This window comes from Brienomyrus brachyistius, chromosome 17, assembly GCF_023856365.1.
Source record: "Brienomyrus brachyistius isolate T26 chromosome 17, BBRACH_0.4, whole genome shotgun sequence".
Classification (NCBI taxonomy): domain Eukaryota; kingdom Metazoa; phylum Chordata; class Actinopteri; order Osteoglossiformes; family Mormyridae; genus Brienomyrus; species Brienomyrus brachyistius.
Window position 1 is genome coordinate 21,886,828 of NC_064549.1, and position 22,757 is coordinate 21,909,584.

The 22,757-nt window shown below is 49.2% G+C and overlaps 1 protein-coding gene across 1 annotated transcript; it reads left to right on the forward strand.

Annotated features, from left to right (window-relative positions):
* The first annotated feature begins 1,534 nt into the window (after positions 1-1,534).
* per2 (period circadian clock 2) lies at positions 1,535-21,341 on the forward strand. Its single transcript, XM_048980670.1, has 23 exons — positions 1,535-1,739; positions 8,407-8,853; positions 11,012-11,110; positions 11,201-11,355; positions 11,498-11,619; positions 11,929-12,130; positions 12,405-12,456; positions 12,897-13,039; positions 13,178-13,256; positions 13,527-13,633; positions 13,742-13,895; positions 14,270-14,378; positions 14,594-14,731; positions 14,882-14,984; positions 15,092-15,236; positions 15,507-15,628; positions 15,826-16,020; positions 16,676-16,912; positions 17,043-17,908; positions 18,029-18,230; positions 18,329-18,533; positions 19,352-19,502; positions 19,667-21,341. Exons 2-23 carry the CDS (start codon positions 8,495-8,497, stop codon positions 19,835-19,837), a joined length of 4,116 nt encoding a protein of 1,371 aa, XP_048836627.1. The 5' UTR covers positions 1,535-1,739; positions 8,407-8,494; the 3' UTR covers positions 19,838-21,341.
* Positions 21,342-22,757: the final 1,416 nt, after the last annotated feature.

Sequence of the window (22,757 nt, forward strand, 5' to 3'; positions counted from 1 at the left end):
TTTTCTGTAGCATGAATTGTATTTTAATTTCTACCGGTCCCATCTCACCGTTAATTGCAAATTTCTCATTAAAGCCCGTTCATGACGACCACCGTATCCAATTGTTTTACACATAGATCTTTGTTACTCAATGAAAATCCTTTATCATCGCTGTCACATGCATCTGAAGACTGGCAAACGGGAGCGGGTTTACGTAAAGCTCACACCGTGCATAGAAGGCTACGTATTCAAATCTTAATTTGACATTGCAACCTTATGTAATGAAAACGTGATCCTCGGGCTTGTATAACGTTGTATCTTGCGTTCGAAGTTTAACAGACTCAACCGCCTGACCAGCATCGTCTCAGCTGTGCGACATTTCTATCCCAAAACATTAAACTGTACGTGTTCAATCGCTAAATCATACTTGAAATCGGCGCCGCTAGACGCTCCCAGTTCACATCTCCGCCTGCCTCCACTACGCTGCACTGAAGCCGATCTGCAGAAGGAAATGTGCGGCACATTTGTTCAAGTAGGAAAAATGCAAACTAGTCAGACCAGGATATGCATGTTACGATTTGGAAACTAGCGGCGGTATGACTGCAGTGTACGTCAAACGGGAGAGTAGATATTACTGAGTGATAAAACTAAGAAAATAGTGTTTTCAAAATTGCATAGACTCTATATTGAATTAATAAGTTACTCATGAGATATCCTACATCTGGACATAATACAAATAAAACCAGGTTTATATATATATATATATATATATATATATATATATATATATATATATATATATATATATATATATATATATATATATATATATATATATATATATATATATATATATATATTCTGTATTGTAGACCTGATGCATAGCCTTCTTAGTGAAAAGTTTCACATTCGGTCGTTTAATACTTGTAATATAAGAATGCAGATCCATTTTGCTTGATTGAGCTCTCGTCCCATGTAATTTAGTTCTAGTTTATAGAAGCAACATTATAAACTTGAATCAGTATTATTATCACAGTTTGCAAGTGCCCGCCTACTTACATAAATAACCTAATATTCTAGGACTGAAACCCCTGATACCTTGGAGGTAAATTCGGAGAATACGCCTACGTTACGCATTATCTGTAACATTTTTCCTTACTAGAAATCAAAGATTCTTCCGTATTCAATTGCTTTAAATCAGCTTCTGTTTGACAAAAAATACCAGTTACTCTAGTGGTCCACATTCCCTTTACATACAGTTGATAATAGCTTTAGGTAACAGCCAACGACATTCAAACATCCCAGACCAACCACGACCACCGCTCTCTATTAATGCCGAACTCAACCACTGCGCCGTGCGCTACTCTACATACTAGGGATTCCGCTAGGTCCCCTCAACACGAAATTACACGTGAGGAGTATGACATCATTACATAAAGAGACTGGCGGCAGAATCGGCCAATCGACGCTGGGGTGACGTCAACTGGAAAACATATTCCATGGAAACTCGACTGGGCGCCCAATGAGCAGAAGGCTGGGGGAGGAGTCTGAATTGAGGTCACGTTCGACACTCGAGGATTCGGGAGTAGGACAGCAGCAAGGAAGTCTCACGCTGAACCTGGAGCAGTGTGTCAGCCCGTCTGCCTTCCGCAAGCGGTTCCGCGGGACACTACAGCTGCTTTTCCCTTATCCCGACTAAGAACGTTACGGAAATCATCGCAACAACAACAAACTACTCGGCACTGTTTTGGATTGTACAGGTTAGTGTTTAGATTACTTTTACTTGTAACTGTAACAATGCCTAGAGAAAGAGGTTGCATAACTTGAAACGCACTGCGCATGTGCCGCACTGGATAAGTCCATCTCAAAATAACGTTACTAGTTTGTTAAATGTATTTTTATCCACTATCCGATCATCAAAATCATACCAAAAGCAAGAATGTGTTGTGGTTTTATTGTGTTTACACAGGGTTTTTTTCCGCCTAAGGGTTTATGGGGAAAAGAGAGTAATACTCGGGTTTACATAACCGAGGCATTGTGTTGCCCGGAATGTAGTAACCGACCAGCTGTATGCTTCTGTTCTGTGAATATATGAAAATTATAGTTAAACACCTTAATGACAGCTTACATTGGCTTTGCTGTCCACCCACTTTGAAACGTATGCATATGATCCGGCTGGTATTGAAGCTGCATCCCCGGTTAGTTTAAAAGGAAGCACAACGTCATGCCTTAAAACTGCGAAGTGAAAAATTCCTACTTCAAAGTTAATGTCCATTGTATTGGGAGTGAACGACAAACATGCGCTCTTTTAAAACTAACTTCCAGGGCGTCAGCTACACATGATCAACGGTAAGTGCGTATTATATGGAGTATTCGTACGCATGGAGCAATCTTAGTTCTCGGTCCGGACTTTGCCGGATCTCTACCTCAGTACCTGTTATTAAACGCAGGTGGCTGTGGTTGGTAAAAGCTGCATAGACGAGTGACGCGTAATTATCAATGGCTAAATGTCAGGTGCGGTGATGTAAAATTTGTGCAAAGTTGGTAAACCACAAGCGTGGGCGACCCAGATATTTGTTGCTACTGCTTTACTGTCGCGTCGCACATTGGCGCTGTTTCCCCATGCCTTCGATAAACAATCAACAGTTCTGGAATTAATAGGTAGGAAACATGTATATGAATCTATAGGATGAACTGTGAATTATGGTAATTAAGTTTCATTGATAATGTACGATTGAATGTGTGCAGTTGTAACTTGTCTTGTAAATATAAATTAATCACTGGGACTCCAATGAGATTTTCACTCCTCGTGTTATTTATGTACGTTGTGATTAATTTAATAATCATAGGGGAAGGGGAGTTGTCCTTTTCAGATCCCATGGCAGAACCACGTGGTTGTGTTTGGTTGCTCCTGTACTGCAGAAACTGTACATGCATGTTGACGGAGCTAAGTCAGGACAAGTGAGCTACAGAATTTGCCCGTGACCTACAGCTGCAAAGCCTGCTCTAAATACCACGCTTAGAGCTGGCCTTGCTGCCAAGGAGTGCACCGGTGTTATTTCAGGCGAACGTATTCATCAGGCTGGATGAGATTAGAAGTTGTAGCGTGAATTAACTGCTCAACTTCTGTTTCAAAAGAAAAAATCGTCTTAAGTGTAGTATCTATAACACAAACTCTCAAAGGATTAATTTCCTCCTCCTCAGTGTTTGTTGGTTTTGCCTTTTCTTGTAGTTAATATTAAACATGATTTTATTCTTATCTCACCAATGATGAAATTTAAGATCTAAAGCTCCCTGGTCACTTAGGACAACTTACGGTAGCACAGACAATTGTTATATATGGTTCATCATAATGGTGGGGTTTTAACCCTTTGTGCATAAACACCGAATAAAGTGTTTTATATTTGGAGGTATCAATTTACGATACATGATCCGCTTCATTCTAATTTAATCTGTTTACTGGAGACTCCGCCGTTTGCAGCTGCTCTTTAACACCGTTTATAAGGTGGCGCCTTGCCACCCTCTTAATATGGGAAGGAAGCGCGGCTTGGAACGCGTTCCAGCCAATCAGCATCGAGGAATATGACTCTCATGTGTAATAATTAAATTTTGATGGCACAAGGAATATTGGGTTATGTACATACACTGCTGTTTTCAAGGCACCCCGCCTTTATGACTTCCTTCTGTAGCAAACAGTGTACGCATACAGGACCTCGTTTTCGTGTTTACATTATTTATTTTGGAATACTTCCCTATTATCTATACAGTTGCCTGCAGAGCATGCTCTGAGTTCTTATTGTACGTCAAGGGGAATGCCTTGGGATTGATTTTCGTGTTTTTAACGTTATCTGAAATAAAACTAGTCTACTTAATAATGTACAAATAAGTGTTGAATTGAGCAGTAATTTGAATCTTATTGATCATTAATATCTTCGCACGGTAGGCGTACTAAACATTTCACTGGTATAAGACCTGACGGCTGAGAGTGTTGATGGTATTTTGTTTTGTTGGTCTCTTCTTGGTATCAAAACTGCAGTATATTTAGCTGTTACTCACCCTGTAGTAATGCAGAAGTGTTTAGAAGCAGATTAATTTTTACGATGAGATGTTCTTCCTTTATTTAAATGCTTTTCGTCTTTGTTCTGTAAATGATCGTAATGGCTTTCTGCTTCCGCGGGGTTATGAGCTGAGCAAATATAACGGTGATATCGCAGCTTCCCAAACCGCTGCTCCCCCTAGAGCGATTACTTATTTCCAAAGCATGGTCTCTCTGCACAACACGGACCTTCTAGGAAACGAGTGGTATAATTGGGGAGTTAGGATTGTAATTCCACCCCCTAATATCTCATTGGACGGCTTTGTGCATTTAGCGATTCTGAGTGGCACTCATGAGTACTATCTGAGCTACTGTGTTGGGGGCTGAATTGTCGTGCCCTCCCCACCCACGGTGCTCTCTGCAGTCTGATCAGGTAATCACCATCTTGCCTCATTGACAAAATAGAATCCATTCAGGGATCGGGGTAGCCATTTTGTTTTAGGTGTCATTCAACATTGTTGCTTAACAAAACAGCTGATATTATCATGCCACTTATTGATGTGTCATTCTTGGAAGTGGAGATGACCATGTAGTATGTTGGTCTTTCCTTGTCTGTTTTCCTAAGTGTATTGCCAGAATGTTCCATTGGGAAGCATACTGACTTAAGTCCCGTAGGCAAAGTTGAATGTAGAAAGTCAGAAGCATCACAACTGAAAATCGTCAGAAAATGATCCTCTGGCCAATGGGCACTCTGGGGTATGGATTACTAAGAATCTGCATGCTGTGTGACTCCTCAGGTGAAGGCTCGGGTTTGTGTGCTGGCTATCGACGATGATCTAACCTCAGGCTGTAAGTGTTTTTGAAAGATGCCTTATACTGTAAGATCTGGGCTGGGGGGGGGCTTGCCAAACAAACTCATGTGACATGGGGGTGACAGGCAGCATCACTCAATCCACACATCTGCATGCCCCCCCCCCACCTCCCCGCAGCCGCTGGTCACAAATAGTCACTACACTAAATATTGTATTAACACATTCCTTATTTAAGCGTTGCAGGATCTGTTATCGAACAAGCTAGTCACAATCTGCTGACTACCTGTCACTAGCTATTTATTAAGTTTCTGCAACATCACCCCCTCCCCCCCCACCCCACCCGATTTGAATGTGAGATCCCAAAAACAACAAACCTGCCTTTGGTGGCTGGAGATGAATTAAACTAAGATGGTGTGAAAGATGAAAGCAAGAGGGAGAAAACATAAACAAACAGAGGGCTGACGGGGTGGGTGGGGTGTCAGGTCTTGGCAAGTTAACTAGGCCGAGGGGAAAGTATCTCCGCTATTGCTCAACTACTGGGAACTGTGTCACCTGACTGCCCCATGTGTGGATGCCCCGCCCCCAGCTCCGCCTCTCTTACAGGCAGGCTGTGGAGTACAGGTGCATGAGATATCTGTGGTCTGGCTGAAATTAAAACACAGATCAGCTTTGGGTGGGGGGTATGATCTGCCCATGGGTACATCCTCCTCTAAGCTCAACTCCAGCCCCTCCAGTCTATTAGCACATCCAGGTTCCTCCAGCCCAAAGACACCCTGTGTCACCACAGTCGCTGCCATGTGTCCCTCTGCTCGCTCTCACTAAGGGGTAACGTCAGTAGGATTATTTTAAAGCACGTCCGTCTGGTCAGTGTGGCCTGTTGATTTGTGCGTATTGCTGCGGTTTGTTAAACTGCTTTTAACATTACAGGGCTCCAGTGTAACCTTTTCCAGTGGTAGCACTGGTGCTTTTCACTGAATTTTTGGAGCAGCAAAAAAAAAAAATCTTGGCACACCACTTACATCAACATGCAGCACTGCACAGTCATATTCTTTCCATCTTAACTGTACTACTGATAAATGCTTTGGTATTAAATATACAATTTACAGAAATAATCATAAACACCAGAGTTCATTTCATCGTCACCAAAGGCACAAGTGGGGCTACTTATGTACCGGATACCGGGAAATGACGTCCTGCACAGAATCATCCACCAACCCACGATGTCATGATGAGAGCCTGCCATTAGCTCTCCGCTCTGATAACTCTCTCTGTCTCCCTCACACCCACACAGCAGTAGGGTTGGGTGTCATTTAGACTTTATCATTTCCGATTCTGCTCTTCGAATCCAGTTAGTGTCTATTCTTGGTTCCGATTATATGGTAAAAATGATCAAAATATTTGAACAAAACGCTGCATCAGTTCTCTCTAAGGAATTCAACAGTAAAGGATATTTAAGTAGTTATGTTATTTCCATATTTAGTTAAAATAGAAAGTGGGTGTTGAAAGATAAATAAGGTTAAACAACCACACTCAATCTTGGAAGTCAGTTTGCCACATTTTCGGTTCATAAATGTGAAAAAAGTGATATCAGAAACTCGTGTATTTTTGCCTAATATTACAAGATACTCGTAGCTAATATTTTCTGAAGGTCTGAATAAAGCCTCTTACTGTACTGAAAACACACAGATAAACAAAAATGTGTGTAGCACCTGCTGGTGAACTGTGACACCGTTGACACGGGTGTTGGGGGTATCGGCTTGACAGCAGATAGCATTGTAGTCGTCTGTGAGCTAACTTAGAGTGTTGAATGAATATCGGCGGGCAGTATCGACTAAGATCGACACGTCGGGTTGATGCTGACGCCTTGATTTTCTTTAAGCACCGTCGGCCGATACATTAACCAGAGTATTTTGCATTTGTAGTCTGAGGGCTGTGGGCCACACCGGCCCTTCCTGTCACTTCTGTTTTGTGGGTTTGTCCCGCTTGCACAGCATGCTGTTTGTTTGCATGAATGAAATCTGGAGAGCCTGGCGAGTAGAAGGCACCTGGGCACGATGTTAGGGAGGCATTGTATTGGATCAGATTGGATTGGATCGGGTTGGATTGGATTGGATTGGATTGGATCGGGTTGGATTGGATTGGATTGGATTGGATCGGGTTGGATCGGATTGGATTGGATTGCATTGCACTGGCAGGTTTTATCGGTACAGTGTTTCCAGTCAGCAGCCAGCTTACTGCTCTGGCCAGCCCTGCCTGATTAGCTGGACTGTCTGTGAGCTGTTTTGACTCTCACACAGACACGTAGCATCCAGCTTTTGCCAGTTTGCGATGAATCACCCTGTCTGGCAGGTTTTTTTTGTTGTATGCTTCACGACGCTGCGGGGGGAGGGTGTTGGTGAGGAGCTGTCATGTAGACATGATTCTGCAATCATCTGTCCAACAGGCCAACAGGCCGCCTGTCAGCGGCGCATGTTTTCCTCTGGGAGTCTGTGTGATTCGGTGAGAGGCGGCTGGTTTCCTTACACCGTGAGCAGTAATGACATCGCATTTGGCTTTGTATGTTTATATTTTTATAATTAGTTTAGGAGTCCTGGGCTGCACATCCCAGTGGTTAGGGGTAAGCGCAGGTGCAGTACCTTGTGTTTACGCTTACCTCGCAGCCCCACCCCAGGATTGCCCCATCCTTCCACCGGGGTTTTTACAGAGCCTGCCGTCAGATGTGTGACTGCCTGGCGTCTGTTGAGGTGTGTGGCAGCCTGCTTTTTCATGTGTCTGCCGGTCGGTCTGGAGACAGGTCTCAAAAGTGAAAATCTGAAAGATTCTATGTTGTCATGCATTTCCCATAATCCTCAGCATCTTCCAGCCGACTAGGCCGCCTGAGTAACCTATAGCTGACCCGAGCGCTGCCTGTGCATTGGAGTCGGCCAATTTCTTTGCCCGTGTTTTAAAATGACAAGAAACGAGGCTTGATAGCAGTAACGAGAGCGGCTTCCCTGTGCCTGACGGCCCTGAGTGTTTTTCTGTTTGTCTGCCTCCCTCCTCTCGCTCAGCCCTCTGACCTTTCGTGGATCACAAGCTTGTTTTTTTTTTGTTGTTTTTTTAAAGGCTGGTATGAAGCGAGGGGCAGCTGGGTTTAGCGGGACTGCAGGGGGGTCCAGACAGGCCTCAGCAAGAGGGCAGAGACACGGACGGCCTTTGAAGCTCAGAGGAGGGTCTGATGCTCTGCACCACAGGGCCCCTCCCCAGCTGTGATTTCACTCTGCTGTGGGGGGGGGGGGCACAAGTCTGTCTGAAGCCCATCAGCATTGAGTCAAAGGCTTCCGAAATGTCATCAAAACAGTTTGCACTCATGCATCTGCATTCATTTTGACATTCACACCTAGAACCGCGAAGCGGGATTCGTCAGTTGCCTTAGTCTAGGAACCCCGATGCTGTTCTTGGATAGATTCCGGAGTGGCTTCTGTGAAATACCGTTCTTTGAATGTTATGAAGCATGATTTTTCATGTCAAATTGTCCTTGTCCCAACTTTTTCTCCCATGCTGGAAAGTAATACCATGTGCTTCTCTGCTTGCCTGTAGGGGGTGTCCTTCCTGCTCTGCGCTCCATCAGAGAGTCATGTGTGAAGTATGCTGATTCCCACCTGGCCCCAGAAGCATCTCCCTAACCATGGCTGAAGGCTCGGATACCAAGCGGTACCTGTACAGCTCCGTGGAGGAGCCGGACGTGTTCAGGGTGGAGGAGGAGGAAGAGGAGGAAGCATGCAGCGCTATCGGCCAGCGGTGCTGCATGAGCGGCCTGCCCTCCGAGGGCAGTGACAGCAGCCAGGAGCCGCGCGGCGAGCGTCAAAGGACACGCTCCCTACACGAGGACGTGGAGATGAACGGTAGCGGCTCCAGCGGCAGCGGGACAGAGTCCCACGGCAACGAGTCGCATGGAAACGAGTCGCATGGCAACGAGTCGCTGGGCAGCTCCAATGGCAACGGCAAGGACTCGGCGCTGCTGGAGTCGTCAGGGAGTAACAAGAGGTCAGACTCTGCACAAGCCCTCCTGGGTTTTAGCCGCTGAAAGAGGGAACTGGGCATGTGGGCATGTGGGCGTTGGGTATTTCTGCAGCTGCAGACGGGGCGATGGAGACCCAGACTGTAGAAAAGATTCCTCACCTTTTTAACACAAACTTGCTGCTTTTCACCTGTGTACGTGGGCCCGCCTTTTCCTAAAATGCTGCCAATGCCTGCTGCGCATGCGCTTCCTGCAGTGCCTGCGATTCGTGCATTGCACGTCGGCCTCCCACGGCCGCACTTCCAGAAGCGCATGAAGCCACGGCACCCAGCCTCATTTCTAGGCGTGAGTCCGAGACTGAGAAAGGTGGCCGTTTCCACAGTAACAAGCCGCCGTGTGAGGTGGGCGTGTTTATGCATAAGCGATGAGGTCATGCTTGGCTCCGTCGCTATCCTGCTGATCGGCTTCATTTCCAGTCCAGATTGCCCGAACCGGACAGCAGGCAGGGCCAGCACGGCCCGCTTACAGTTCTGCGCGCGTTAAGTAAACACGGTGCTTGTGAAAGATTCCTGCAGCCAGTGGCGATAGTCTTTACAGCAGATAACGGCCCGAAATGAGCTTTTGTGCGCTGGACGGAGTTTTAATGACTTCCGTGCATCAAAGCCGAGAGGATGTCGGATTGGAGGAAAGGAGCGGCACTTTTAGACACTCTGCCCTTCCAATCGCTCCCTCGTCTGCTTTATCGTGGCATTTATCTGCTTCAGCTGCTGGCTTTCCGTAACCATGGGGTTTTTCCCCCCCACTGGGTACCTCCCCAAAAATGTGCCCCAAAACCTGCTGATTTTCAGACATCAGCAATGATTTGGTTAAGTGACGTTTCCAAGAAGTATTACGATAAACACGAGTATAAAATGGCCAAAAGTGGTCATCTTCAGGCTGACGCCAGACCTTAATTTGGACTGTAATTTGTTTGTTTTTCCAATAGATCCTGCTGCACCCCCCCTCTCCCCCCCATGTTGACAGTGAGCACGGATGACGTAGCCCGCTTAAAACGTTAGCCGCAGTGCTGATTTCACGGTGCCTCATGAAGGGAAGAGGAGCACAAATTGCATAAACAACAGCTAATGGTCTACAAGCTGACGCTGTTAAATTGTGGGCTGAATGAAAGTGGTCTCGCTAATGCGTTGCCAGGGTCACTTAAAGCTTCAGATGTTTAATTCACAGTTATAGAGCACAGCCAGAAGGAGATAAGGACCGAGTCCCCAGTAGGGCAGCCTTGGCCAAAATGGAGATGGAGTTTAACGCTTTTATTTTGCCCGTTCCACTTTTTAATGTCTTTATGAATAGTGCAGTGCAGAACATTCCGGTACACGGCTATGAGCGACCACATGCTGACCCAGAGGGAGGTTCCGTCTGGATGGCACTTGGTGTGGGGCCGGACCCAGGGCTCTTGAACGTGGCCCGGCCTGCCAGTGGGAAAAACCCCATAGGTGATGTTTAAATGAGTTTCTGTACTGGGAGTGTGGCTGCCTATTTATGAACCCTGCCTTTACGTAATTGGGTGTGTGGTTTATGCTTAGAAAGCCTTACCCTGCATTAATGCTTTTTTTTGTAGACGGACAATCAATTCCTTGCCTCCTTGGGCTATTTATGTATTTTTTTCCTGCGTTAAGTAGAAGCTCAGCGTGTTACCGGCAGCCGTTTATAGTCATCCTTCTTGTTAATGTCCTAATCCCGGATTCCCGATCATGCTCAGCGCTTCCAGGTTCATTGTGTCACACTGGGGGCTGTGGAACTCTCGTGAGCGCCACCTACAGTCAGTCTGTAAAGGTCAGGCGTGGCCAAGGAGTGTCTCTGTGGGTAGGAGGGGGTGTGAGATCAGAATTATGTAATCCCAGCACAATACCCTGCCGAAGTCATTCAAAGGATCAGAATGGGCTCTGTGCTCCTTCTTTTCCCCAGGAGATAGTTGTAAAAAAGAACCTTTACCATGTCGATTACCTAATTTCATGGAGCCACAGAAATGGAGAATGGGAGAATATTTTCATTGACATTTGTGTTGCTGAATAAGGCCAGAGCCGCTCAGTTCCCGCCTTTGTGTCAGTGCGAATGAAGGCAATTCTGTATATCTGTCTTCCTGTTTCCTTCTCCCATGTGACCTTTTATCCCCCCCTCCCCCCCCAGCTCAAACTCCCACAGCCCATCCCCCCCCAGCAGCACCAATGTCTTCAGCTTGCTGAGTGCCAGCTCCGAGCCGGACAACCCCTCCACCAGCGGCTGCAGGTTGGTCTCCACGCCTATTTTGACGCCTTCGCGCAGGTCACGCTCGCTCAGCCGCCGCTTGCTCAAAGGTGCCGCACTCCTGTCCCGCAGCAGTGAGCAGTCCGCCAAGGCCAAGACACAGAAGGAGATGTTCAAGACCCTGAAGGAGCTAAAGGTGCACCTGCCCTCAGAGAAGAGGAACAAGGGCAAGTCCAGCACACTGAACACACTGAAGTACGCCTTGCGCTGCATCAAGCAGGTCAAAGGTGAGGCCGGCGCGGCCCGGGGGGGGCGGGGTGGTTGTAACACAAGCTGGGGTGTCGGGGTCAGAGTGTCACGAGGATGTTAGCTGGGATGACTATGAGGGTCAGAAGGAGGGAGCTACTGACCAGGCCATATGATTTGCAGCCAATGAGGAGTACTACCAGATGCTGATGATCAACGACAGCCAGCTTCCGGGCCTCGACGTCTCGTCCTACACCATCGCCGAGATCGACAGCATCACCTCTGAGTACACGCTCAAGAATACCGTGAGTCAGAAGTGTTCGGGGCGGGTGTGGGGGTCTTTAAGATTACTGATGGTCCCCAGATCTTAAAGAGAAGGTGGTGTGTGTCTCACCGGGTTGGAATATTGTGCTTGGAATTGGAAGGTTGTTGGTTGAAATCTCTGACAGAGTGATGTGACCGTTGGGCCGCTGAGCACGGCCCCTAACCCCCGATCGCTCCCCGGGATCGTGGGTCCCTGTTTTCTCAGAAATTCACATCACTTCGGATGAATATAAATGTAAAACGTGCCCCAGCCCCGCGTGACTGTCTGGCTCCGCCCTTGCGTCCAGCAGGACATCTTCGCCGTAGCCGTGTCCCTGATCACGGGCAAGATCGTCTACATCTCAGACCAGGCCACCTCCATCCTCAACTGCAAGCGTGACGTGTTCAAGAACGCCAAGTTCGTGGAGTTCCTGACCCCGCAGGACGTCAGCGTCTTCTACAGCTTCACCACGCCATACCGGCTGCCCTCCTGGAGCATGTGCACGGGGGCAGGTACGAACCCGCCCCTTGCGGGCCTCTCCGACACCATGACAACGCACCAGCCGCGGACCCTGAAACAGCATCGCACTTATTCATCATTCATATGTGCGTGGGCCAGATTTAGGCTTATTTTAAGTGCGCATCTGTCGTCGCTGCGGCTCGGTTTCGGAGCGGCTCCTTGGCGTGCGGCATGCATCAGCGAGCGCGACGTTTAATCGCATTCATTAGGCTGCCACCTCACTGTTGGCAGCTTGGCTTCATTCAGTGCCCTGCCTTGTCCTCTCAGAGTCCTCGCTGTCTGACTGCATGCAGGAGAAGTCTTTCTTCTGCCGAATAAGGTAATTTCCTTTCACCCCCAAACCTGATGAAGCCGACCTAACTTCCATGTTTGTAATTCCTTCCCATCCGTCTGATGTAAAATTAGCTTAGTCTCACCTTAAAGGACCTTAAAGAGCCCCCCACCCACCCGCCCATCCTCCCTGCTGGACTTTAAGCCCAGGCTTCCCTCTGGTGGACAAATGGGCAATTGCAGTGAATGTGTCAGAACATAGTCTCTGTAACCTTCTCTTCATAATCTAATTAAAATTAAATGCTGGAGCTGACATTTGCCTCGCTGGCATATTAACCTTAATTCTGTTTTTAGTGAGTGGAAACAGGAAGTGAGCCCCTGCCGATTCTCTTTTTCTGCCCCCCCCCGCACCCCCCGCCGGTAATCCTTTGGTATTTTTAAATCGATTCATGATACGGCTATCTGAGGCACCTCTCCGTTTCCCGGCAGCGGTGGGAGGGAGCGCCGGGGGAACCTGCAGTACTACCCCTTCCGCATGACGCCGTACCTGATGAAAGTGCAGGACCCGGAGCTGGCCGAGGAGCAGATCTGCTGCCTCCTGCTGGCAGAAAGGGTGCACTCCGGATATGAAGGTGACATGCACGTAGGAACGCGAGCTGTGTGTGTGTGTGTGTGTGGTAACCACAGCTGTTTACCTCCTGTTTGGCATGATGCGACGTTGATGGGTGCTCATGGAGCTCTAACGATGCGAGTCTCCTCTGTGCATCCAGCTCCCAGAATCCCCACGGACAAGCGGATCTTCACGACGACGCACACGCCCAACTGCTTATTTCAGGATGTGGACGAGAGGTGAGCGCCCCTTCCCTGCCTCCTCTAGATGTTTCTGTGCTTTAATCCCCAGTCACTCAGTTTGGGAGTCATCGAGTTTATCAGAACCCTGCTGTAATCGCCTACGATACTTCACGTGTGTGGCATGTGTACACAAAGCATGTACATCAGCTGAATGCTGCTGTTGTGTAGCGGCTTAGACGATCTCATCACCTGAAGTAAGCAGCCCGCCCCGTTGGGTTGGCGGTCCCCAGAGGCGCACCCTCACATAAGTGTGTTTGTTTGCTGCAGGGCAGTCCCTCTGCTGGGGTACCTGCCCCAGGACCTGATCGGGACACCCGTCCTGCTGCACCTGCACCCCAGTGACCGTCCGCTCATGCTGGCCGTGCACCGCAAGAGTAAGTTCACCTTTTCCCCGGATGTAGCCCTCGCTGTTCACGGTGCTAAAGCGTTAAGCCCCTCCCCACCCCAACCTGCCTCACGCCCCCTCCCTCCATCCCTCGCAGTCCTGCAGTACATGGGCCAGCCCTTTGACCACTCCTCCATCCGCTTCTGCGCCCGCAATGGCGAGTACGTCACCCTGGACACTAGCTGGTCCAGCTTTGTGAATCCCTGGAGCCGCAAGGTGTCCTTCGTCATCGGCAGGCATAAAGTCCGCATGTGAGTAGGGGGCGAGTAAACGTGGAGTAACTTCATACTCATGTAAAGTACCCATGTGAATAGCTAAAAGTAGCCTTTAAAAGTCCCTTGCCAGGTCTGCGCGTGAGTAGCAAAAAGGTGCCTCGTAAATTCTCTTTGTTAGTAGTAAGGAGTAACCTCGTAATATGAGTAGCAAGGTATATCCTTGCCAGGCCAGTGTGTGAGTAGCCAGTAACCTCATAAGGTCTGTGTATGAGTAATGAAGAGTAGCCTTGTTAAGCGAGGAGTAACATGCAAGTTACCCGGGAGGAGTAAGATGTGGCGTCCAGGATCTTCTCTTGGTTGGCCTGCTGGAGGCGGTGTGAGCACACGAGTGACAGCCCTGTGATTCCCAGGGGCCCCGTGAATGAGGATGTGTTCGCCACTCCCGACTTCACCGAGGGGAAGATCATGGACTCGGACATCCAGGGAATCACTGAGCAGATCCATCGCCTGCTGCTACAGGTCTGTCTCAAACATGTCAGTTTAATTAGCAAATCATCAGAGAGTGTTTTAGCCATTTTTCTGCAGATAACCCGTTAGTCCGAGGCTGCAAGAGACATTTCTCTGAGCACCCGGCCGATCGGATGCGTACTCACTGTGTGTGTCTGAGTGAGAGTGCATGTTTAAGGTATGTGAGGTTGCTCCTCATCAATCCTCGGTCCGCTGTTCCCTTCCAGCCCGTCCACAGCATCGGCTCCAGCGGTTACGGCAGTTTGGGCAGCAACGGCTCCCACGAACAGCTCGTCACCGTGGCCTCGTCCAGCGACAGCAACAGCAGCAGCCACGCACCCGACGAGGCCCACAAGGCCAAGCCGGTGAGCCGCATAGCCGCCAGCCGTGATAGCGCCACTTGCTGGTGGGGGGTTTGTAACTGCAGGGAGGGTTTTGTGTATCCTTCCCTTTTGTTCACTGATGATGATGATCTGCCTACCTGTCTTCATCCACTCACTCCCGTCGCCCTGCAGAGGACCTTCCAGGAGATCTGTAAGGGTGTCCACCTCCTGAAGAGCCAGGAGCAACAGCAGCCCACCGCAGCCTCCTCGGCCAAGGCAGGGTCCCGGAAAAACAGTAAGTGCCTAAAGAGTCTTGGTCCTCATCAACTTGGTATGATCTTGCACTGTGTGTGCATGTGTGTGTGGGTGTGTGTTTGTTGACTGATAATACATTGTCTCCAGTAGGGCTTGAGCAAAGGGTGCGGACCAAAGAGGCAGCTCCATCTCCCGGCACCAAGGAGAACACTGGTGCTCAAGAGGATTTTCCCTGTAAAGACCAGACGGTCTACTCCTACCAGCAGATCAGCTGCCTGGACAGCGTCATCAGGTCAGGGGCGCCCAGACCACGAATGGGTCTGTCTTCACGTGGTCCAGTCAGGAATGGAACCGTTTTGTAGAGTTTTTCCTCGATGCTTAGCTATTGTGGATGTTGTGGGTTCATTTGCAGTTGGGGTGTATCCCACACTAGAAGAGATGATTTCAGAGGAGAGCTGGGATTAAAATATCAGAGCTCTGTCTCTTGGGATAATGTTCGTAGAAGGGCGCCACCTAGTGTTCAGTTGGGATAACGAAGTGTACCATGTGATGGCTGCTACAGGTACCTGGAGAGCTGCAACGTCCCCATCACAGTGAAGAGGAAGTGTCACTCGTCATCGAATACAACGTCCTCCAACTCCGACGAGGACAAGCAGAAGGTGGCCGACGGCGCTACCCCTGGAGGTATGAAAGCCGGCGGCTCTCGCATGTGGGCGTCAGGATGCCGGTGGCGTTTCGGTGTCCACTGCTCCTTAAGTTTCTGTGGTTAGAGGTGAATGTTTATTGACCTTTTATGTTGTCATGGTGAAAGCCACTTGGTGACTGTCCCGTTAACGCCAGTCCCTGGTTCATAGCTCGGTCTGTCTCACTCCCCACGGCAGAATCCTTGCTGCTAGAGGCCCCAGCTGGCCTGCCATCTATCAAGGAGCCTAAGAAGCCTTCAGGTGTGGTGGGGGCCTCACTGACCCCGCTGGCCCTGCCCAGCAAGCCGGAGAGTGTGGCGTCCATCACCAGCCAGTGCAGCTACAGCAGCACCATCGTCCATGTGGGGGACAAGAAGCCCCAGCCGGAATCCGGTAAGGGACACGGCCTGCCTCTTTGGTGGGGGAGGGGGGTTTTCCTCTCTGCAGTCGGGTCAGGATATAAATAATTTACAAGCAGCTGTAGGGTTGATATTGCTCAACTGGGACAAGTTTAAAAATGTTACTTACTTTATCACTTCAAACATATGATCGTAACAGTATCATGGAAAGCTCAAGAGCTGGGCGTTAATAGACCACAGAGGTGTATGGATATAGAGTGTGACATATACAAGTGTCCCAGTGTGCCCTTTGTCCCCATTTAACCAATAATCATCCTACGGTTTATAATCGTGTCCAGAAGATAAAAATACATGGGGGGCCAAATATAGCAAATGGCTAAGAGTGTATTAGAGAACCTTTGAGTTCGGTCCAGGGAAAGCTGTCGATCTTACAGTGAACTGCGTGTTGGAATATGGGGAGATCATGGAAAAGCGTCTGCCTGTCTGGTCCTGCAGAATGGCCCTATGGTCGATATGTCACTGGAGCTGATGACTTCCACGGGACCAGGGTCCGTCCCACCAGACTATGAGAGCCCCCATCTGCTTCCTCCAAACCTGTCCCGATGCACGATGGCGCTGGGTGTTTTTGCTGCCCGTGGGATTCTGTTAGTCCAACATGCATTGTGTTTTTTTTTTTTTTTTGCCGTCAGACATCACCGAAGATGTAGTGGAAAGCCTCACTCCGACGGCGGCAGCACTTGCACCTCCTAGCCAGGAGAGGGAGCCCTACAAGAAGCTGGGCCTGACCAAGCAGGTGCTGGCGGCCCACACGCAGAAGGAGGAGCAGGCCTTCCTGAGCCGCTGCCGAGAGCAGCGCCGCGTGCGGAGCCTGCAGGCCAGCTGCTCGCTCTCCCTGCCCAAGCAGCGGGGCCAACCCAACACCGATGGTACCCACACAATGCCGTCTCTATAGCAACATACACACACACACACACTCCTTTCAATGGCAGGGCACAGCATCTTCGGCAGCCTGATTTGGATACTGCTGAGCCTCACTGACCGTACCCCTTTCTGCAGCCACCCCCGGAATGCGAGGGACCAAGCATGGCGGGAGCCTAGCTGACCCTGCCCCCAAGAGGGGCGGCCGCAACAAGAAGACGAAGAAGGCGCGCTTAAAGTCGCAGGAATCCTCGGACAGCACGGTGTCACACAGGAAGCAGGCTCTGCGCCCCCCCCTGCAGGGCCTCAACCAGACGTCCTGGTCGCCCTCGGAGACCTCCCAATCCACCTTCCCTGTGGCCTACCCCACCGTGATGCCCGCATACCCGCTGCCTGTCTACCCAGGTTCGGGGGGCATGGCCCCCGGCGTTGATGCCCCCACCCCGGGAATGGGGGACAGCCAGGCTGGGCAGGACCCGCACTTCCCCATGCAGCCCCCGCCCTACACCGCACCGCTGGTCACACCCGTCATGGCCTTCGTCATGCCCAACTATGTCTTCCCCCAGGTGGGGGGGGCTCCGCAGGCCTCGTTCCCACCCCAGGCAGCCTTTCTGCCGCAGCCACAGTTCCCCATGCAGCAGCCCCTGCCCCAACACGCCCCCTTTGTGCCCCAAACGCCCTTCCCACCCCAAGCCATGTTCCCCACACCGTCGTTCCCCTACGGCCTGCCGCCCGAGCCCCTGAAGACCCCCAGCCCCGAGCCCCGCGACGCTCCCTCCCGCTGCTCCTCCCCCTCGTCGGTGCCACAGGACACGGCATCGCCCCCGCTTTTTGAGTCGCGCTGCAGCTCGCCACTACAGCTGAACCTGCTGCAGCTGGAGGAGACAACGCGCTGCGGGGAGAGGCAGGACGGGGCAGTGCGGACGGCCAGCGTGCCGGGGAGCAGCGTACCGGGGAGCAGCACCGGTGACAGGGTCAGCCAGGCCAACAAAGAGCTGCAGCAGGTGAGCGACAACCGGAGCACCCAGCGTTTTAACCGAGATTTCGGTGCCACCTCCATGCCAGCCACTTTTTAGGAGCTCAGAAGGTTGTCTTTTTTTTCTTTTGATCCCACCCCCTGATAGATGGGCTCGCTGGACGAGGGACAGCACAGCGACACACACTCCTCTTCCAGCGACCTGATGGACATCTTGCTGCAGGAGGACTCGCGCTCGGGCACCGGCTCGGCCACCTCGGGCACCGGCTCGGCCACCTCGGGCACCGGCTCGGCCACCTCGGGCACCGGCTCGGCCACCTCGGGCACCGGCTCGGCCACCTCGGGCACAGGTCGCTCACCGCCACCTCCTGCCTCTCTTCTGGCTCTGCCCCCCCCCCCCCCCCCCCCCCACTCCATTCTCATCACCCCCATCCTTTCACTCCCCCAGGGAGCAGCCAGACCAGCAACACCAGCAAGTACTTTGGCAGTGTCGACTCGTCTGAGCACGACCACAAGGCCAAGGCCGACGGCGAGGCCAAGGCAGCAGGGGGCGATGGGGAGCACTTCATGAAGTGTGTGCTGCAGGATCCCATCTGGCTGCTGATGGCCAACGCAGACGAATCGGTCATGATGACCTACCAGCTCCCTACGCGGTGAGTGCCTTCACCCTTACTTAGGGCCTCCCAGGGGTCTGCTTACCCTCCAGCGCCTACTCAAGTTGATACTGCTGTCCTGCTGGAGCCGAACCACATAAATCCTAAAAGGGACAACTTTCTGTGGGCATGTAGTCATGGGCGGAGTTTAGGGGCTACACTACAGCCACCCATAGTAACATGGGGCTTCTCCCCAGGTTACGATAGGTTTATCGGAACATCACCCCATCGCAAGTCAAAAATGTACTTTAATACAGTTCATCTAATCTAAGAAGCATCATAGCTTAACCCACCTTAAATATGCTTAGAATATTTACATTTGGACACAGTTGGGTGAAATCATTAACACAAAGCCAGTTTCATAAAAACAGTGTTTAATATCTCAATTAATTTATTGAATAATGGACTGCAAGTGAAATACATTTACCTATCGTAAAGTCTAAATATCATAACAGACCATCATAACCCGCCCCTCTTGCCCCCCCACATCAGAACATTAAATAAATAATATGCATTATTTAATTTTTTTAAGCGGGACCAAATAAGACCCCAAATATGGTGCGGCCACCCCCAAAAATATAACACAGCCTCCTCAGTCAAAAGTTTCTGCAGACCACACAGCATGCAGTTACTACATTTGGCCACTAGGTTACAGTCTTGCGCAAGTACATGACCCTTTTCTTGTAAAATGCCCACTGGGTTTAAGGTTATTTACCTGAGGCGCCTCTGAAGACTGGAATCACCCGCTTGTGTGACATTAAGGAAAAGCGGGTGAGATTTTCAGGAGTTTATGGGTGCCTCTCTGCTTTGGCTTCTAGGGATGTGCAGAAGGTGCTGAAGGAGGATCGGGAGCGGCTGCGGCAGATGCAGAAGAGCCAGCCGCGCTTTTCCCAGGACCAGAAGAAGGAGCTGATGGAGGTGCACCCCTGGCTTCTAAAAGGGTGTCTGCCCAAGGCTGTTGACGTGAAGGTTGGCCTTTCACTTTTCTTTTCTTTTTTTTTTATAATAATAGTGGGGTCACATGATTTGTGCAGCATCCAGGCAGCACCAGCCAGTAAATGACCAGCATTTCAAAAGGTTGTGATTTATATCCCATGTGCAGTTCAGTAAAATGTGACTCTGTATTTGTGCAGAAGTGTGTGTGCTGTGAGGTCACTGGCCCGTCGGGCCCCATCGACGACGGCCTGCCTGCCATGGAGCTGGGCACCCTGGGGGAGGCGAGTGAGGACGGCCCTTGCCGGAAGGGTGGAGGAGTGCCCCCTACAAGGCAAACGCTTCCTGACAAAGAGCCCGCCCTTCAGTAACGTACAGCCTGTGGCCACACCGACGCACTGTTTGCCAAGGCCCTGTGTGCACTGTTGCAGACTGACGCAGCCCTCAGGCACAGGCAAGCCCCATTTTACGCACACCCTTGCGCTCTGGTGGTGAAGCACCACCAAATGTAGACTCCCCCCCCCCCCCCCAGCCTGAGCCCGGGAGCCTGGAGTGTTAATGCTGTGTTGGGAGCCTCTTAGCCTTCGGAAATGCATAGTGGGCAATGCTGCCTGCCCAACATGACCCAGGAAGGAGGCCATGAAGCGTCCGTCTGCGTGTCCGTCTGCGTGTCCGTCTGCGTGTCCGTCTGCGTGTCCGTCTGCGTGTCCGTCTGCGTGTCCGTCTGCGTTCATGGGTTAGCTTGTAAATCAGGGACTCATCATCTTGCCACTTTTCTCCCTGGTCTCTCTCTGTGTTATTTCCTCTGTTTTTATGTTTTAGTATCTGAGACGATATTAAGTTGCCCGTTCTGAATGCTGTCAGGCACATCAAGCTGGGTTTATGAGACTTTTATATGTGGGGGACTGTGCTGTTGTACTGAAGTCTCCCGTGTAATTTTATGGGAGAGATGATCATATTTGTTTGGCATATAATTATAGAATTTCAAATCCAAATATTTATGTTAATTAAGTTGCGTTACGTTGAAAATATGCGTTTACAAATCAATTGGCCAATGTTATTTACAAAACTTTGGACTATTTTCACAGAGCAGTGAAAAGAATCCATGCAAATTACATTTTGAATGTGTACTTTAAAAGTGTATTTATGAATCACTATGCTTTAGCACTGATGTCTGTGATGTCTATTACGTAATTACGTAAGTAATTACGATTCATGATTGCCTACCTTTGGATGGTAATTGCTCTAAGATCCCAGCAAAATCGACAGGTTGGTAATTCTGCCAAAATGTATGCTGTCTACATGAATATTCTATATGAAAGCATTGTCAGAAGGCTTTTATGACAAACCAGGTGGATTAAGAAGGGAGAACTATTTCGCCTGCTATTTTTTTATATATATATATATATGAGGACCTACGGCCTATATGTTCACTGTCTGGACCAAAACAACCTAGAAAACTGTGTTATACTCGTTCTTTAATGTAAAGTGTTTGTCCTGTGAGAAATTCTGTGAGAAACGCGTTCACATTTATTTGCAATTTTCCGCCGTGAAGTTTGTATTGTGTTAGCATTAGGTCACAAATATATTTTTCAAACCAATGACTATTGTAAGTATTGTTTTGTAACAATGTGCAGCGATGGCTGTACTGGAAAATTGCCGAGAGGGTGATTAATTTCATGAAAGGTAGTTTCCCCGTATTTCAAGCTGCACTATTTTCTGAAATTAACGCGCCTTGCTATTTTAGGGGTTCTGATAATTTTGCATCGGATACGTTCTCTGTATTTTTTTGTGGTGATGTAGCAATGTCTGCTTTTTTGACAGAGTTCATACAGAAGTTTAATAAAAAATAAACCAATCGTTTTATAAAGAAAAGCGACTGTTATTAATCTGAGACGTGTTCTGTGTTAATTAATTGGGGTGTGGGCTGTAGTCTCCATGCACCCCCGTTCTACGCTTTGTTTTCTCTAAACCCCCCACCGCCCGCCAAAGCCTCCTTTTCTTTAGTCTCCGTGCGGTAATCAGGAGGTATAGAGATCACCGCCTCTTCCGGATGCGCGTCCTGTCTGCCTTCGCTTCCTCGTCCGGCAGTGTAGCCCACCCAAAGGACCGTCTCCCTATTATAAGCAGCTAATGTGCCAGCATCGAATCGGGGTTTCCGATGTAACTAGCGTGAAGACATGCCATTTAACGAACCCTTATTCAGTACTACTTATCTACTCAAGGAGCTGAACTCAACAGCCACTGACAATATATATTGAGAATAAATAAATGTACGTCGGTGCTCTTTTAGTGTGTTTTGGTTCTGTCCAAATGTGGAAGCGGAATAAAACAACGCGGGTCGGTTTCTAAGAGGCCTTGTGTGTAAAAGCGATTGCTGCTAAAAGGGGCTGATTAAGAGAGGGGCTGTATTTGTAAATAAATGCTGGTAATTATTTAACTTAAGCATTGTTCATGTCCTACCTTACAATAACCCCAAGGACAATGTCTTCACGGATGATGGATTCTGTTCCCGAAGGAGTTGCACATGTTTAGAGTAAATAGAGTATTCATTAAACCACCCAATTTGCATAAATTTGCAGTTACTTATGTACTAATCATCATGGGGGGGGGGGGGTTCTGGATTTTGAAAGCCCTTTGCCGGGTCTGTCTGTTACAAAACCAAAAGCTTTGGGTTTTGTTCATTTTTGGATCTCAGGAGCTTTTAGCTTCCGAGCCACTAGACCGATTATCGTTCGGGCGGGTGTTAGCTAGTAGTTTTTTGCCAACTGGGGTTCCATCCGAGATCAAAGGTTTCGCTTGTCAATTTATGGATCTCTGTGCTGACACCTTCCCCAGTTTTGCCGGGGTGTGAATCACTACGATCACACCTCCGGAGAAAGATCCCCCGAATCTCCCGTCACCTGGCGAAAACGGACCAATGGTTTGATGTGCAGCGTCCTACGCTACAGCAATAGGCGTTGATTTATATTTTAAATGAACCCGGGGGGAAATTCTTAGTCATTTATAAAATGATTTACAGACCCGGTTTGGGTTTCACCCCACGCATAACACTTTTTAATGCAAATTGTGTACGTTCTACTGCAAACACTACAGCGCAGACTCACAATTTTTTGATATTTTATACTTTAAATTCTGAAATCTGATACTTTAATAACCTTGGAAAATACGAACCGTTTTGCCGGTGCATACATGTTGATCTCACACTGTCCCGTTGGTTGTTCTCTGACTTAACGACATTCCATCTCTGGCCGGGGTTTCCACGGTTATTTTCGGAAACTGCCGCGTGGG